At 41.9% G+C, this 16,118-nt stretch overlaps 3 protein-coding genes across 3 annotated transcripts in view; 1 reads left to right on the forward strand and 2 right to left on the reverse strand.

The window, feature by feature from the left end:
* LOC107758315 (plexin-D1) overlaps positions 1-2,169 on the forward strand; it is a 70,583-nt gene extending 68,414 nt beyond the window's left edge. The window contains 1 exon segment of the mRNA XM_016576032.1: positions 1,449-2,169. Coding sequence (XP_016431518.1) covers positions 1,449-1,565 — 117 coding nt within the window. The 3' untranslated portion in view covers positions 1,566-2,169.
* A 575-nt stretch (positions 2,170-2,744) lies between these two features.
* On the reverse strand, positions 2,745-9,335 carry LOC107758318 (rhodopsin-like). Its single transcript, XM_016576034.1, has 5 exons — positions 8,857-9,335; positions 4,474-4,642; positions 4,138-4,303; positions 3,523-3,762; positions 2,745-2,984 (listed from the first exon to the last, which is right to left on the reverse strand). The coding sequence occupies exons 1-5, from the start codon at positions 9,215-9,217 to the stop codon at positions 2,856-2,858; spliced, it is 1,065 nt and encodes a 354-aa protein (XP_016431520.1). The 5' UTR covers positions 9,218-9,335; the 3' UTR covers positions 2,745-2,855.
* A 1,464-nt stretch (positions 9,336-10,799) lies between these two features.
* ift122 (intraflagellar transport 122 homolog (Chlamydomonas)) overlaps positions 10,800-16,118 on the reverse strand; it is a 41,836-nt gene continuing 36,517 nt past the window's right edge. The window contains exons 24-27 of the mRNA XM_016576033.1: positions 13,192-13,317; positions 11,795-11,871; positions 11,559-11,723; positions 10,800-11,480 (exon numbers count right to left, since the gene is read on the reverse strand). Of these exons, the coding sequence (XP_016431519.1) occupies positions 11,394-11,480; positions 11,559-11,723; positions 11,795-11,871; positions 13,192-13,317 (455 nt within the window). The 3' untranslated portion in view covers positions 10,800-11,393. The remainder of the gene's footprint in view (positions 11,481-11,558; positions 11,724-11,794; positions 11,872-13,191; positions 13,318-16,118) is intronic.

The following is a 16,118-nucleotide window of genomic DNA, read 5'->3' on the forward strand; positions in this document are numbered from 1 at the left end:
AGCTTGTGTGTGTGTGTGTGTGTGTGAGCATGCCGGCAGCAGGATGCAGATGCCCCGGACAGATGTGAAGGTCCATTCTTGAGCCATGATTGAGCTCATTTCTGATGACAGCTGTGCTCTGAATAGGGCTCCTTTGACCTGAAAGTGCAATCGCATGGGGGTTTGCAAAACAATGCTGATTATTGTGAATGTGCAGAGCACTGCACGAGTGTGAACGAGCCGGATTGTGTTTAAATTCTCTCTCTTTCACGTTGGTCAAAGAACTGTTTTTTTTTTTTTTTTTTTTTCCAACTTAAATGCATTTAGTTTTGCAATCTGAACAGATAACGCTACATGTGCTCATTTCAGATGTAAAGGTGAAGTATGCAGTTCCTGCCTAATGTCATCTAGTGGAACTACTAAAATAATGCATATTCAAACAACCTTTGCAAATGCCCCTTTCACTCATCACACCTTTATGTTTACTCTTATCTTTACACTATCTTACTATTTTATCTGGGGCTTGAGAGTGAAGGGCTAACGTGAGTTTAGCAAGAAGAAACTCTGCAAGTTTGTCGGCTCTATTGAATTCCAAACGTACCATCAAATTCTTGTAAAAACACTGCCAGTGTTTAAACTTGTTTTTCCACATTGTCTGTCTCGGCATAATTTGGCAAATATTTGAATTTTGACTTCTGTGCACTGAATCTGAATTTTTTTCCCATGCACCACGTCAACCATGTTCAACAGTCAGCCTGCTACAGTGCCCAAACTCAGTCTGTTACAGTAGCCACACCCCAAACCCCGCCTGATACAGTGGCAAACGGTAAAACTGTTTGCACTACAAACCAGTGTGTTCATAATAAAGATAATACATTAAAATAAAAAGGTAAGACTGACCAATTTGCAGTATCAAGCAGCAAAACGAGCTGATTTATACAGCTAAAAATAGCTGGACACGGATGACACCGGAAGCTAGTCCCATAAAAATTACAAATAGCCGCGCTCGCGCTTACAGCAAGCTGAAATTCTGCAGTTTTAGTACTTGGCTCAAGTCCAAGACCATGTTTTCAGGAGCGTTTCACTTTGGACTGAACTTGAATGAGCCGGTCTCAACCAGTCATAGAAAATATGGTGATCCGAATGCTTTAGATGCTGTATTTTAAAGCAAATAAACTGATAGAAATGATTTTGTGATCTTTGGCTGTGTTTGAGGCTGTGAGTAGTGCGTCTCTGATGACATTTAATGATTTACTTCATAAAAGTGACATCTTGAACATTTTCAGTGTCGGCCCTATGTTACAAAATGTTCCATTAATGTGTTCAGTGAAAGCAGTGTGAACACAGACTCACAGAGACTCATGCATGTTGGAATCCTGTCATAGTCCCATCTCCTCTAACTGATGTCAGAATACCTTTGAAAAAGACTTCAAATAAACTGTAAGTATATATTGATGTGTGTGTCTCAGGTGGTGAGCGCGCTGGACTCGAGCCCGACGGCTCGACGCACTCAGCTGCAGCACAAGTTTGAGCAGGTCATTGCGCTGGTGGAAGACAACATCTATGAGTGCAGCAGTGAGGCCTGAGCGCCGCCTCCAAGGACAGAAGCCCTGACGCCCATATCTGATCAAAACTGTCCCACATTCACTGAATCAATGTGGATAATCAAGTGAAGCGAGGGGGAAACGTCCATAATGTTTCACCGCTTGTTCTTGCTATGATGAGTTTGTTGGTTTTCAATCACTATAGTATTCCACTATTGACTTTGAACTAGGAGTTCGTTTAATTAATTGTGGACTCCAGGGTCCTGAGGCCTGCAGTCATGTGACGCACTGACCCCACGCTGGGGGAGAGCCACTTATGCACTGGATTATACAAGACCTTCTCCATAGCAATATTTATAGCTGTATGATGATTTCATAGTGTTATTTGAATAACGTTTCTGATGGGATATTTGTGCCTGCACTGTTCAACGGCAGTCCATTTTAATTCCACGATGCCTTGGACTACAAGTTACTATATGATTAACATATAATAGGCTTGAATGAGACTGTTGCATTTGTATTAATTATTATTATTTGAAGGGTTTGGGTCTTTCTTTGGGTCCAAACCAAAGTGTGTGCATCATTTTTGTAGATATTCTGCTGGAAATGTTTAATTTTTTTGGAGAAAGAGGGAAATTTTATCAATAAAGACAAACTTTACTAAAACATTGTGTAATGTTCCCAGTTCTTTGTCACATCCAAGCACATTTTAGTAAACATTTTTTGTTTTACATGAGCCTTTATTTCTGCTTTGCCTCTATATTTTGTAATCTGCAGACAAATTCATGTCTTTACACATGAGCATATTTAACCATAATTCTTCCATAGACGACATTTACATCTAAACGTTCAGAGAATTGTTTCGCTGGGTGTGTGGTGAATCTCCTGAGGTCTCGTCTGGCTTCAGCACTCAGTCTCACGTCTGGTCAACATCAAACTTTATAAAGAAACAGCACATAGACTCAGAACATAAGCCTACAAAAGGTTATCCGGTGAAAATCAGAACTTTACAAAATCATAACTGACTATAGCTAAATATTCATCTAACAGCTGGAGTATCAGGCAGAACCAATGGAGCAGCTGTTGAGATAAACACATAGAGATGCCATCAAGTTACTAAACACATACACAATCACCTGCAGTACAAACATACACTATAACTATAACTATAGAGATCTGGTTGGCCAGTTTTTGCAAAACGTGTAAGATTCAAGGGCAGACATGTGTGAAGTAGTAGATGTAGTTGTTGGCTGGATGAGCGGAAGCCGAGTAGATGTGGAGTGACATATTTGGCCTGTAGGAGGCTGCTGGGTGGATTTGTCCAGCTGTCGGTCAGGCGGGAGCCACCTGACTGGACGAGACCACCGAGGACTGAGTCTTACTGGAGGCCGTCATGCTGGTCTCCTCCTCACCAAACGGGTTCTTTCCACAGCAGACCGTAGTGAGCATGCAGTTCCTGAACTGGACCAATGCAAACACATCCAGGATTATATACAGCAGACATCAGTTCCAACCCTGCTTCAACAAACCTGCCTGTTGTAGCTACTCTGTTAGGTAAAATGGTAAGTAACAAGGCTATGAAGTTGAACTGTTCAGTGTATTAGCCATTAGCCTGCAAGCTTATTAGATGTCGTATGACGTTTGATCATTTGGTAAGAACATGCAATAAAGATGTTGAGATCCACCCTACAACTTGTGACAGGCACAGCCCTGATGTTCCTTCTTTTACATTTTAATAACAAACTATATCAGTTCAGCCAGTTACTCTTAGAATACTGAATACTCTTCAGTGTTGTTCATAATGTATGAGGGAGTCATTGAATTATTCACTCAACCCTTTTATTCTAAAACACTGATTCATTCAGGAATGAAAGAGCATGAGCATGAACTTCTGTGTGCTGCTTGAATACACACAACAGTTCGTTCTGCTGTGTCTTTCTTTAGAACTGTTTTTAGTTAGTATACTTAGTACGTAGTACATGATTTAGAACAGTCTCACCTGTCTGTTGAGTACGATGTAGATGACCGGGTTGTAAAGCGCTGCACTCTTAGCAAAGAAAGCAGGTATTGTCATGACTACAGGACCAAACTCTGCCCCCTGATTACCAAAGATATACCAGGCCACGCTGGCATACGGCACCCAGCACACTAAGAATGAGATCACCATGACAACCACCATACGTGTCACTTCCCGTTCGGCCCTCTGGGTCGTCTCTGATTCCTGCTGCTGAGCAGCGGCCTAACGACAGAAAACAATGAGCACAATATGTGCTGTTCATGGTCCTGGATGCTGATTGGGTCAGTGGTCCAGCTGTGTTGACGATATATGTGAAGCAGCTGCTTATCACTGCACAACACTCAACTATTAACCTAACATGTCAGGAAGTAGATCATGTGTCCTTTGTGTAGTAACTGCAATAAAAAGCACCAAGTCTGTGCTTGTTTGTTATATATGAATTGATCATTTAAAAGGATAGTTCACCCAAAAAGGAAAATTCAGCATTTTTTTGTCCATACCTTGGCCTGCTAACCAAAACTGTCTGGTTACCAACAGTCTTCACAATATCTTCTGTGTTCTACAGATCAAAGAAATACATGTTTGTGTGTGTCTTACCGCACGGACAGTGCAGAGAAGGCGACTGTAGCAGAAGAAGATGATGAGCAGTGGGATGGAGAAGTGCAGGATGAACATGTAGATGACAAACGAGGTGTTGTTGATCTCAGGTTTGGGAGTGTAGTAATCTATTCCACAGGAGCACTGCATTCCCTCTGGAATATACCTGCACACAGTCACATGACCAACAAACCTCCAGTCAGGACATCAGTATCAGTTCATGAGCTCATTGTCCTGTCACTGACTGCTCAACTTCACACTTCACTGTTGTGGGCAATTCAGTTGACAAATGAGTGGACAAAGCTCTGTGTTTAGCTGAAGACTGTGATGGAGTACCTGGACCAGCCCAGCAGGGGCGGCACGCAGCAGGTAAGGGCCATGACCCAGGTGAAGCCCACTCCCACGATGGCGTGCTTCTCTCCGAAACGAAACGTTGTCATTGGTTTACACACCACAATATAACGCTCGACAGCCAAAACCACCAGAGACCACAGCGCGATCTCACCTGACAAACAAACAGAGAAGATGAAGATCTCGATCACTTCAGCTCCAAACTTGGTCTCCTCTTAGTCCACTTTAGAGATGGCAGAGAGGATAATTAACATTCGAAGATGATATAAACATGTGAGATTTGCTATATTGTACATATTGCTTTGTGTGAGTATATGTACAGCATGTGTCGGTTATACATATAACACCGTGTCCTAACTACACGCAACGTGACAAGATTCCAGCGACAAGAAAATTTGTGTGTCCACACCAAACACGACGCGACAGAATCAATCAAATATCACAGCCAATCAGAAGCGTGTGTGTGTGGGCGGTTTCTCTCTGGAAGCACTCTGCACTCACAACGAAATGGATGTTCATAATCTAATTCATAAATATTAAAGCTTTTTTACATAATTAAATGTAAATATGGAGTGACTGATACCATCTTTATGGAATACACTCGTTGGTTGGTTCGCAGTGAGTTTGCAGTTTTAACGTACATCTTTGCTTTAATTTATTTTCAAGATCTGAGGTAAACTGTCTGTTGTTGCTTTCAGTATGGCTATAAGGTCACGCAAAATTATATTTAAACTCATATTAGACACGTTTAAGTAAGGGATAATGTACATCCAGCCGGTTGTTATCTCAGAATAAACCCCGACAGGGTGATCAGGACCCCGACGCGAAGCGGAGGGTTACACGGCTAAAAAGATTTGTTTTTACCATATATGTTGAAATTAATGCTGAAGTCTTCCATTGTAACACGCGGTGGTTAAGTGTTTTCAGTCACAAGATGGCGCCAGACAGTCAACGATAGCGGAGTGACTCGTTAAGCATATAAGTAGTACCGGTCAAGATAACTCGTAGTACCCGGATGAGCGGTGTGCTATTCAATTTGGCGGTTGTTATCTGGGAATAACATACCTCTGGATGGCGCGATTGACCAATCAGAATCAAGTATTCCACAGAGACGTGTAATAACTTCTAATAAAGAACATAATCTGTACCTGAGATTATCTACTGTACTATAGTTTGTATGTTGTTGTTCACGCCGCGGAAATAGAAACCATTTCTAAATTAGAAAGTTTGCGTGTCGCCATCGCGGCTAGTTAGGACAAAAACTCTGATTAACATGGAAAAGATTCCTTTTATCGCGTGTCGCGTCGCGTGTAGTTAGGACACGGTGTAATAGTTGTAAGGTTAGTAATTCAAGTTTTGCAGTGCTATTGGGGATTATAAAATCTGCATGGTTCTGGTTTCAATGTTTTGGTGTCATTAAATTACTATAATTTATTAAATTACTATAAACTTATGTATGTATATATATATATATATATATACCGTATTGGCCCGAATATAAGACGACCCTGTTTATAAGACGCCCCCCCTTTTTCCAGATGTACCTTTTGGAAAAAGGCTTTTTAAAAAACAAATCTTGTTTTTTCTCAGTAAAACACATTTTGTCTTCAATTAGTCCCACGGCCATCAGAGAGAAATAAATATCGGCAGGCAGGTCCAATCACACAGATGGTGGGCAGAGCACAAGGAGAGTCTGACGGGATTTCTTTCCCTTTCAGGCCCCATCTGTTACTCCCATTATAATTGTATAATATGTGAGCCTTAATTCTGAGGAATTAGATGCAGTGCTTGAAACTGTAGGTGCAAGATCATTCCAAGTCATGCATGAATTGAGGATGTCACCAGCTAAGATGGTGTCCCTCCTCATATTTTATCAGGCTAGTCAACTGTTCGAGGTTGAGCTGCGTCCCCCAGATGTTGGAATCTATTAGGCAGGTGGCTCCCTTTGTTGCCAAATCTAGACAGTGGCATCAAGTGTGAGTAGCTCCCCGTAAGCCCTCCTTGATAGCCATCTTGAGGGTCGAGGCCATCATGCTGAGGCCACCACTCTCTAGAGCTCTGCCTAGATAGCAGTATTGAGTTTTGTATGACTCTCTGTGAGCCTCCTTGGAAAGCTGTCCTGACCATCGGATGTAGCTAGTTCTCCTCTCACTTTAGAGAGTCATTTGTTAAGCCTCCTTTCACTATAGAAAGTCATCCTGTTAAGTTCCACTCGTCTGAGCTCCACCTAGGTCCTCTATGATGCCTCCTTAACAGGCGTAGGATGTTGCTAGGGTGCCTCTCGCTTGAGACAGTAGTTATGCTAGGCCTCCATCCTCTGAGCTCTGCTAGGGGCTAAGTTGCTGACTCTCTGCTATATAAGTGCTGCCTCCTTGGCCGCCTTTGAAGTGGAATGTTGTTAGGCTTCCCCTCGCTATAGAGAGTCATCCTGCTGGAACCTCTGCTGGAGTCTGTAAGCCTCCTTGGAAAGTTGTCCCAAGTGTAGGGCATAGTTAGAACTCCTCTCACTTTAGAGAGTCATTATGCAGAGGCCTCCATCCTTAAACCTCACCCAGGCAGTAGTGCCAATTTGTTAGGCTCTCTGGGAGCATCCTTAGCTACTGCCTTTACAGAGTGGACTGTTGTCCCACTCCTTGGAGCTCCGTCTAGGCAGCAGTATCAAGTTGTTAGGCTCTCTGTGAGCCTCCTTGATAGCTATCCTTAGCTTAGGGCATATGTGGGCCTCCTCTTGCTATAGAGAGTTGTCATGATGAGGCCTTGGTCCTTACAGCTCAAGTAGGCAGAAGTGCCAAGTTGTGAGGCTCTTTGTGATTTTCCTTGGTCACTGTTTTTAATTCTAGAGGATTCCTAAGCCACCTCTCACTATAGAGAGTCGTCCTTTTAAGGCTTTCAACCCCGGAGCTCTACTTAAGTAGCAATTCTGAGTTGTTAGGCTCTCTGTATGCCTCCTTGGAAGCTTGTGGAAAGTAGTTGGGCCTTCTCACTATAGAGAGTGGTTCTGCTGAGGCTTCTGCTCCCCAGAGCTCCGCTGGGATAGCAGTTCTGAGTTGTTAGGCTTTCTATGAAAGCCTTGGGAAGTTGCCCTGAGCTTGGGTTTGAACCAGATCTCCCTAAGTATAGTGACAGACAAGGGAACTATCTTGCTTCCCTGTGCCAGTATTCCCTTAAAGGTGTCATCTAGTAAAGAAGGCTAACGTTACCAGACCTTTGAGCTCTTCCCTTGGGATGGGCACTCCCAGTAAGGAAGGGAGGAAGCTGTAAAAGCCGGGACTTTCCTTGCATAGGGTGTAAAGCTTAGGGGGTGGCCATAGGGAATACTGTCAGTTCTGATGGTGCAGACTTAATAGGGGATTGCTGACTCCGGCAGCTAAGACTGTTGAGTCCTTATTTGAGTGCATGTCACAGCCGATCTGGCAGTCAATCCCCTCAGCATGGCATAGTGAGTATTTGTTCCCCATAGAAATCTTCTCAGATGCAGTGCGAGTTTCACTTGAAAGGGAACGTCTCAGGTTATGCATGTAACCATGGTTCCCTGAGAGGGGGCTGCCTGTTTATGTCTCCTTCAGACAAAAAAAGTGTATGACATACACTACATTCTCCTCTAACTGTACAGTACAAATAAAATGTCAGTAATGAAGAAAATATGTTACTACACTGATTGAACTGTAAGATTAGATTAATCCAAGATTAATCTGGAAGATGCTGTTTTACGGAAAAAAAAAAAAAAAAAAAAAAAAGGCGTAAGGTCATACATAATCTCTCATAAAAGTCATAAAAATTACTCATCCAGTTGGATGGTTAATTTATTATTTTTTTTATATTGATTATTATTTTTACTGTAAAAACACTTTTTTTCATTACAGCAATTACTACCTACATGTATAATTAGTTTTTGCTTTATAGTAATGAGACTTGAGATGGAAATGTGGGTTATGAACTCATTAAATATCACAATGCAAAATCCAAAAGAAAACAACTATATATACATATTTAACATTTTAAGGCCTCTAAATAAAAAAAAATCTACCTTAAAATTTGTATTACTATACATTTGACTGTAATACATTAAAACACCTATTATAGTTAAGAGAACAGTGATAATTACAAAAATAAATAAATGAATGATAAATAAAAACACTTAAAGATAAAACATTAAGATCTGCATGAAAAATGTGAAACAAAATTGTCATGAAAATAATGCGAAAAATATGCTCGGTTTTTGAGTGAAAAGTGATCGTGGCATATTTTTGTGAGAATCACCCAAATTTGACACCAGTCTTTATTACCACAGCAATACCCACACTGTGCTTCTGATTGCTATCTGATGAATCTCTCAGGAGTGTTTGTCTGCAGAGATGAAGCACTCACCGCCCAGCGTGGCGAAGAAGCCTTCGATGTTGCAGCCGGTGACCCCCAGGACGAAGTATCCGTGCAGGGAGGTGTAGAGGGTGACGGTGAAGCCTCCCACCACCATGAACAGGTCGGCCACGGCCAGATTGAGCAGGATGTAGTTGAGGGGCGTGCGCAGCTTCTTGTGCTGCACGGTGATGTAGAGCGTGAGGAAGTTGACGGGGAATGCAGTGATGATGAGGAAGAGCATGTACGCCGCCAGGAGCGAGTACTTCCACGGCTCTGCCAGGTAGTACTGCGGCTCCTCAAACGGGCTGCGCACCAAACCCGTCCTGTTGGACATGGGCACGTAGAAGTTCGGACCTTCCGTTCCATTCATGTTTGGTTCACTGGTCAAGGGTCACAATGGAGAAAGCCGATAGATGAGAGTGAACCTTCTCCTCAGTAGAAAGCGACTGAGAGCGAGATCTGCTCCGCAGGACGCGAGCGCCTCTCTTATATGCCCCCCATGTGCCCAGATTAAGCGCAGATGAGAGATTACAGTGAGGTGCTGCAATTTGGAGGAATGGAGTTACAGGCAGATTGGGGTCAGAGGCCTGATAATCCACAAGGTTAAACGGCCGTAGGACAGCAACAAACCCCGTAACTTAATGAATATGTCTCTATAAGGGCCAATTCACAAACTCCAACAAAAACCACCAGCGCAGTCATTGGGCTGTATTGGGTCAGTGTTTTGTTTCCCAACATCTGAAATCCAACTGCACGCTTGTTGGTGTTTCTTGGGTCTTTATCCAGTACTGAACCCCAGACAGCTGCTCTGATGAAGCCCAGCCACACACTTCAAGCCCAGCCACACACTTCAGCTTTATAAACACGATTACTTACACAATGACAAAAACAATGAGTACTACTGAAATAATGCTGGATGGAAAGAGAGAGCTAAAGTTCAGTGTGGGACAGAGTTCATTTATTAACCATCAAACAGTAACGTTTCAGAGCGAGAACAACCTGACAAAACATCACCGCTGTTACCTGCTCAGGTTTGTGCTACTGGTTTGCCACTGATGATGTCTCTTCCTAGAGGAGGAGGAAACTGGCTTTTGTTAGGTAAATTGACATTAAAAACTATAAAGAAGTTCTGTAATCAAACAATATTCCAAAGAAAACATAACAAATTTCTTATTAAATATTTAATGGGGACATGGCAAAAATATTTACTCAGACCCACTCGGAGGTCAAACATACTCATAAAGTTCACTTAATTGCAAAAACCAGTATGATTTCCATCTTTTAAAAATAATATATGAAGACACTGAGCATGGGCACATTGTCAGAGCGCTGCAGAGACACTGAAACCACACATTAACATCAACACTCAGTTACATCACTGTGTGCTTTTGGGCCTTTTCCTTCTCATTGTTATCATTATTTGTGTGTAAAGGTATGTCTGTAATTTAATGTTACCAATGTGTTTGCGATGTTTAGTATTTTTTTACCATGCAAATAAAGCCATTTAAATCTGAGTGTGTGAGATGGACTAGCCATTCGTCCAGACCACCTTACAGAAGACAAGCAGTGGATGGATGATGGGAATATGAAAATGTTCTGCTTATTACTGACTTGTATGACAAAACCGGTATTGAGAGTGATGGGTCATATATGTGGAGACTGACCTCATGATGTCAAACACAAAATGTTGACTGGATCAGATTTGGAGAACGTGATAAAATGATGAAAGGAAAATCAGCAACATTCCTTTAAAAATAATTTTTTCTCCTTTTGTTTTTTTTTTCTTTATTCATGTTCTGATTGCAAATACATCACTGCTATTACAAACAGAAATGTAATAGTGTTTTTTCATCTCTTAAAATATGTTTAAAAAATCTATTTACTTTATTTTTTACTTGTTTCATATTTGTGGACATCCCCAAAAGGAGGTTTTGTCAGGTTTAGCTCATTTCTTGGGGCAAATTTGTCCCCAGAATAAGGCTAAGTTGGTACAAACGCGCTCACACAGACTGGTTTTCTGTGGTCTTTCTAGTGCTTATGGTAGGCATAAGTTACAAAGTTTTTGTCGATGTTTCTAGCATCTCACCAGCAGTGTCCTGATGATCTCATGCAACACCTGAGCTTTACAGCAGCCACTTTTACAGGCAAAAACCACTCACACCTACATGAAGCAATCAACACAAACACTTCAGCTCTACTGACAGGAAAACATTACAATACATGTTAGAGGCATAAATATTACTCTTTATTTATATTGTCTGAATCTAAGCAAACATGTTGAAGTGGACCGAGCCGTGAGTGTGTGTGTGTGTGTGTGTGTGTGTGAGAGTGTGTGTGAGTGTGTGTGTGTGAGTGTGAGTGTGTGTGTGAGTAGGTGTATGTATGTCCTCACATGTACAAACGCTGTAATCAGCTTTAGCAGCTGATCCGGCTGATCCTATCAGAGCGCTGCGCTGAGCTGGCATTTACTGACGCGTTTCTAGCTGATCAAAGCACAGTCCTACAGACACACAGGTGAAGTGATGGTCTGGAGGCTAATCCAGGCGCTAGCTGGGCTCGTCGATGGGTCTGCGGCAGTACGGACAGCAGTTGTGCTGAAGAACAAGCAGCTCGTAGTCCTCACTGTGAAACATCTGTGAAAACACCACAACACAATACAGTCAAACATCACCAGAACAGAGCCCCGAGCGCGTGATCGAGCGTGTGTGTACCTGGAAGCAGGAGGGGCACATGGTGATGCTGACGTCTGGCAGCAGAGAGCGGTAGTACTGCCAGCTGAGCGGTCTGGGCCAGCGCTTTATCAGAACATCTCGTCTGGACATGCACCTCAGCACGGCACGATTCACCAGCACCGGCACGAACGCACGGCCACCCTGCTGTAAACACCAGCACAGCACACTCACACACTCATCTCACACAGCACTTCAGTGACCAGGAACCCCCTCACCTCAAAGCTGAGTTTGGCTGTGAACGGATCGTCCTCTGGGTCTTCAGTCCCATCATCCAGCCTCAGACACTGGGATTCTGACACACACACACACACACACTGAGTTAAGCACACTGCACTGTATGTCCTCAGCCTGCTCTGTTTGTTTGATTTCAGTGATCAGCAGCCCAAAGAGCCCAAGCATGGTAGGACGCACCTCTCAGTTTAGGTTCTAGGTCTCTAAGCAAACGCACACTTTCTCTAATATCTAACATCAGGGGCGGTTCTAGGGTGAGTGGCCCAGACACATTAATGTATGTATCAGAATACACGGGATACACTTCAAATAAAAGTTGCATTGGCTAATTGGCTTATTTTTTTAAAGAGACACGTCTAATTAATTATAATTTGCACTTACAAATTGCATAAGTATTATTTGGGCCTATGAGATTAATGTTTTAAATATAAAATTTAGAATGCAGAAATATGAAATCGTAGAAAAAAATTGAATGATACTTTTAAAAATGAGACTAAAATTGCCAGTAGGTAGCAGCAAGCCACTGTCTTGATGACAGAGTCTTTAAGCCATTTATTCAATCGATTCGTTCAAATCGGTTGATTCATACAGGAACGAAGTAAGAATCTGTTTTTATGAATGGGTCAAAACGCAAATTCATGCAACATGGCTTCGCTTAGAACCATTTTCGCGAAAATATTTTCTCTACAATTTAAATAACTTAGTATTAACTTATTGTTTATTGAATTTTGTTGCCCTGATACTTATAAAAGACTGCCACAGACCATTCTAAATGCTAATCAATCAGTTCATATAATCACTCTAAATGCGTGTGTCCTAGAGAGTGCGCATATAATACCATGATTAAAAATCTATATTTGTTGCTATACAGTAACGATAAACTAATTTTGACAGATGGTGAGATCAGTATTATGAATATATACAGTAAGCTACAGATACCTGAAGCAGCTGCATTTTGCTGTTGAAGAGCTGGTTTAATAGAAATAATTGCATGCAAACCCAGTCTTGATGCGCACAAGACACGGTAATAAAAACATTCGGGGCTTCAGCCCCCTTAGCCCACCCCTAGTGCAAACATCACATTTTTCAATGTGCCTCAATCTAGACAACATGGTTTTCCAGCAAAGGTTTACTGTGATGTTTTTGAACTCTTTTAAGACCGTTATTCAGATTCACATTAAATGACTAAAATGTATTAAAATGTGAATGTGTGCTTTGTATGTTGGCCATTGACTGGTCTAGCGTTTCTTTATCCATTTGTCAAAATGGTCATTGAACAGTTCTGTACACAGAAGCCTCAGAATTTGACACACAACTGGCTCCACTTATTTTACAGTCTCCCCAGTATTTCCTCTGTGCGTGAATGTGAATGAGACGTTACCGCCGCGGCTCATCTCCTGCCAGCTGCTGTTTCGCTCCACACGAGGCACTTCCAGGTCAATGAGAGACACGGCCTCCTCGTCTGAGATATCGTCCTCCAGATAGAACTCCACCAGCGGCAGAACCTCTGAACACACAACAGATCGACGGGAAGCACATCTGAACTCTAACACTGCTCGGCTGAAATTCATGAGGCATTGCCAGAGTACTGTGTCAATGATACGCGAGATTCATGTAAATATGCAAAACCAATGCCAAGATACTGGCTGGCTGACTGTCTTCATTCTCCAGAAACACACTACTGAAGTGGCTTATGGTATCATACAACACAACAGTTTCTTTTGGTCAAGATTTGACCAACACTGTGGTGAAATTTGCAAAAAAGATACACAGATTAGTGGAAACTACTGAAAAGATATGAAGCAAACCTTTCTGCAAGACATATAGACAGAGTAACTGTAAGCCGATTTATTTAAAATTTCATATGATTTTTGGCCATTTCATTAGTTTGTGCAGTCACAAAACTTGGGACTTCAACAAAACTTTGTTGAAGGCAACAAAACTTCAATCTGCTTCACATTTGACGTAAATACACTATATGGACAAAAGTATTGAGACACACTTTTTCAAGTGTTTCAGTCAGAACCATTGCAATGGGTGTAAAATCAAGCACTAGCCATTCAGTTTCTACAAACGTGTGAAAACAATGGCTTTGCTGATTCCAGAGATGAAGAGCTCCGAGCTTCCACTGGTATTAATATCAGCACAGAAACTGTGCAGGAGCTTCATGTCTGAGCAGCTGCGTGAAGCCTCACATCACCGAGAGCAATGCCGAGCGTGGGATGGACTGGAGTAAAGCACCAGATACTGGACTCTGGAGCAGTGGAACCCTGTTCTGTGGAGCCACCAGTCACACAGTCTGACGGGTTTGATGGACGCCAACTCCTTAGTAACGTCTATGTATTTAGAATGAGAGATCATTAAAGGGGTGGTTGACTGGTTTTTTTTTAGGCTTGTTTTTGTTTATGGGGTGAAGTCTAACATGTGTTAATGCTTCGTTTAAAAAAAAAAAACGCATTATTTTTCAGATAATTAACTTTATTCTACACATCTCTGTCCCTTCTCCGATGAACGCTCTGACGTTCAGAAACGTCACGCCCCTCACCTCAGAATGTGCTCCGGTTGTATTGTAAACAATGGCATCGTCAATATTGCTTATCAGTTTGAGCACAAATGAGATGCAGAGAATATTAGTGAAGAGGATCGCGCAGAAGCTGTGCAAGCACGGCTCTTACAGGACGCTTCAGAATGGTATGTTTCTTTGTTTGCTGTTGTCTTATACTTTTAGATATGCTGCTATTTGTAAATGCCACTGCTTCTGTTAGCTTCTAATATACGGTTTTATCCTGATTACAGCAGAATACCTGAATGCGTTGTAGCATTTTTGTAACAGTAAGAAGTGTTTGCCAGTAAGTATTGCTCGCTACCACGGCAACCGCGTGCACGTCCATGTTTAATGCTTCTCGTAGCTATGTGAAAAATTATCTGTCTGTCACATAAAGTGTATAACTGGAACACAGTTCATTGATGGAGCTGATGATCTAATGATCTGAGAGAGAGATGCAGAGCAGGGGATGCGAGGAACAGGATTAAGAACCGCTGCTTTAGAACACTGATTTTGAAACTTGTGAATCCATTAGAATCGTTAGAAGACAGAATCATGATTCATATATGAACAGATTTTTTTGTGCGCCCCTAGTTTTGACGGCATGGCAACAACTCTTCCTCTTCTCTAAAGCAGCGCAACATGGCCCCGCCCCCTTTGTTGCATGTTCCTGGGGGCGGGGTTTATGTAAATTTCTGGGTTTGTGATGTCACCAACCCAGAAGCAGCTCGTTGTAGTCCCTACAAGTCGTTTAAACTGCCAGAATTTTTTTTTTTTACGATTTATTTATGGCGTTTTATGCCTTTATTTAGATAGGACAGTATAGGTCGACAGGAAGCGAAGTGGGTGAGAGCGGGGGATGGGATCGGGAAAGGTCCGCGAGCCGGGACTCGAACTCGGGACGCCCGAAGCGCAATGGTACTGTATGTCGGCACTAACTGCCATAATTTTAAAAGACAATATCTCCGTTTGCATTGAACTTTCAGCGTCGTAACTTTGCAGATATTGTTTATGCTCAAACAGCAACATTACACACTAACTAAAGTTAAAGTCAGCGTGAACTGGAAGTTGCTGCTGACTTTATTTCAGTATGGTGACGTATTTCCACCTGAAACAGAATATTGAGAAGAGGGCGGGGTTTTATTTTTGCGCTCCTCCTCTCATCTTTCACTTGCAGCAAACTAACGGTTGGAGGGGCGTGGTTAAGCACATTCTGCCCAAGCCCTCAAACTGACGTCTTCAGAGCAGGAGCGCCATTCCGGGTGGAAGAAAATTATCAGATTTTGATTAAAGATTACCAACACAAACAATTTTTTTTAGAGGATTAACTTGCACGGATTAATTATTCACCTTAAAGGAGACATATTATGCCCCTTTTTACAATATGTAATATAAGTCTCTGGTGTCCCCAGAATGTGTCTGTGAAGTTTCAGCTCAAAATACTCCACAGATCATTTATTATATCATTTTGAAAATGCCTATTTTGAGTGGAAGCAGAAACATGCTGTTTTTCGGGCCTGTCTCTTTAAATGCAAATGAGCTGTTATGTTTTAAGTCAACAAACGTATTCACCTGTTACAAAAACTGATTTGGCTTTATTATGTGTGCATAATCTACTCATTAAATAAATAAAGTCTAAATAAGTTGTTCAGATGACCAAAGCACAAGGTTTTCTTGCATAATTAACATTTAATTGTTTGGTCAGACAATTACACATTCATAAATCGGGGATTAAACGTGGAGTTATGTTCTGTATGCTTGCT

The sequence above is a fragment of the Sinocyclocheilus rhinocerous genome, unplaced genomic scaffold (genome assembly GCF_001515625.1).
Source record: "Sinocyclocheilus rhinocerous isolate Xijiao unplaced genomic scaffold, SAMN03320098_v1.1 scaffold2549, whole genome shotgun sequence".
Taxonomy (NCBI): domain Eukaryota; kingdom Metazoa; phylum Chordata; class Actinopteri; order Cypriniformes; family Cyprinidae; genus Sinocyclocheilus; species Sinocyclocheilus rhinocerous.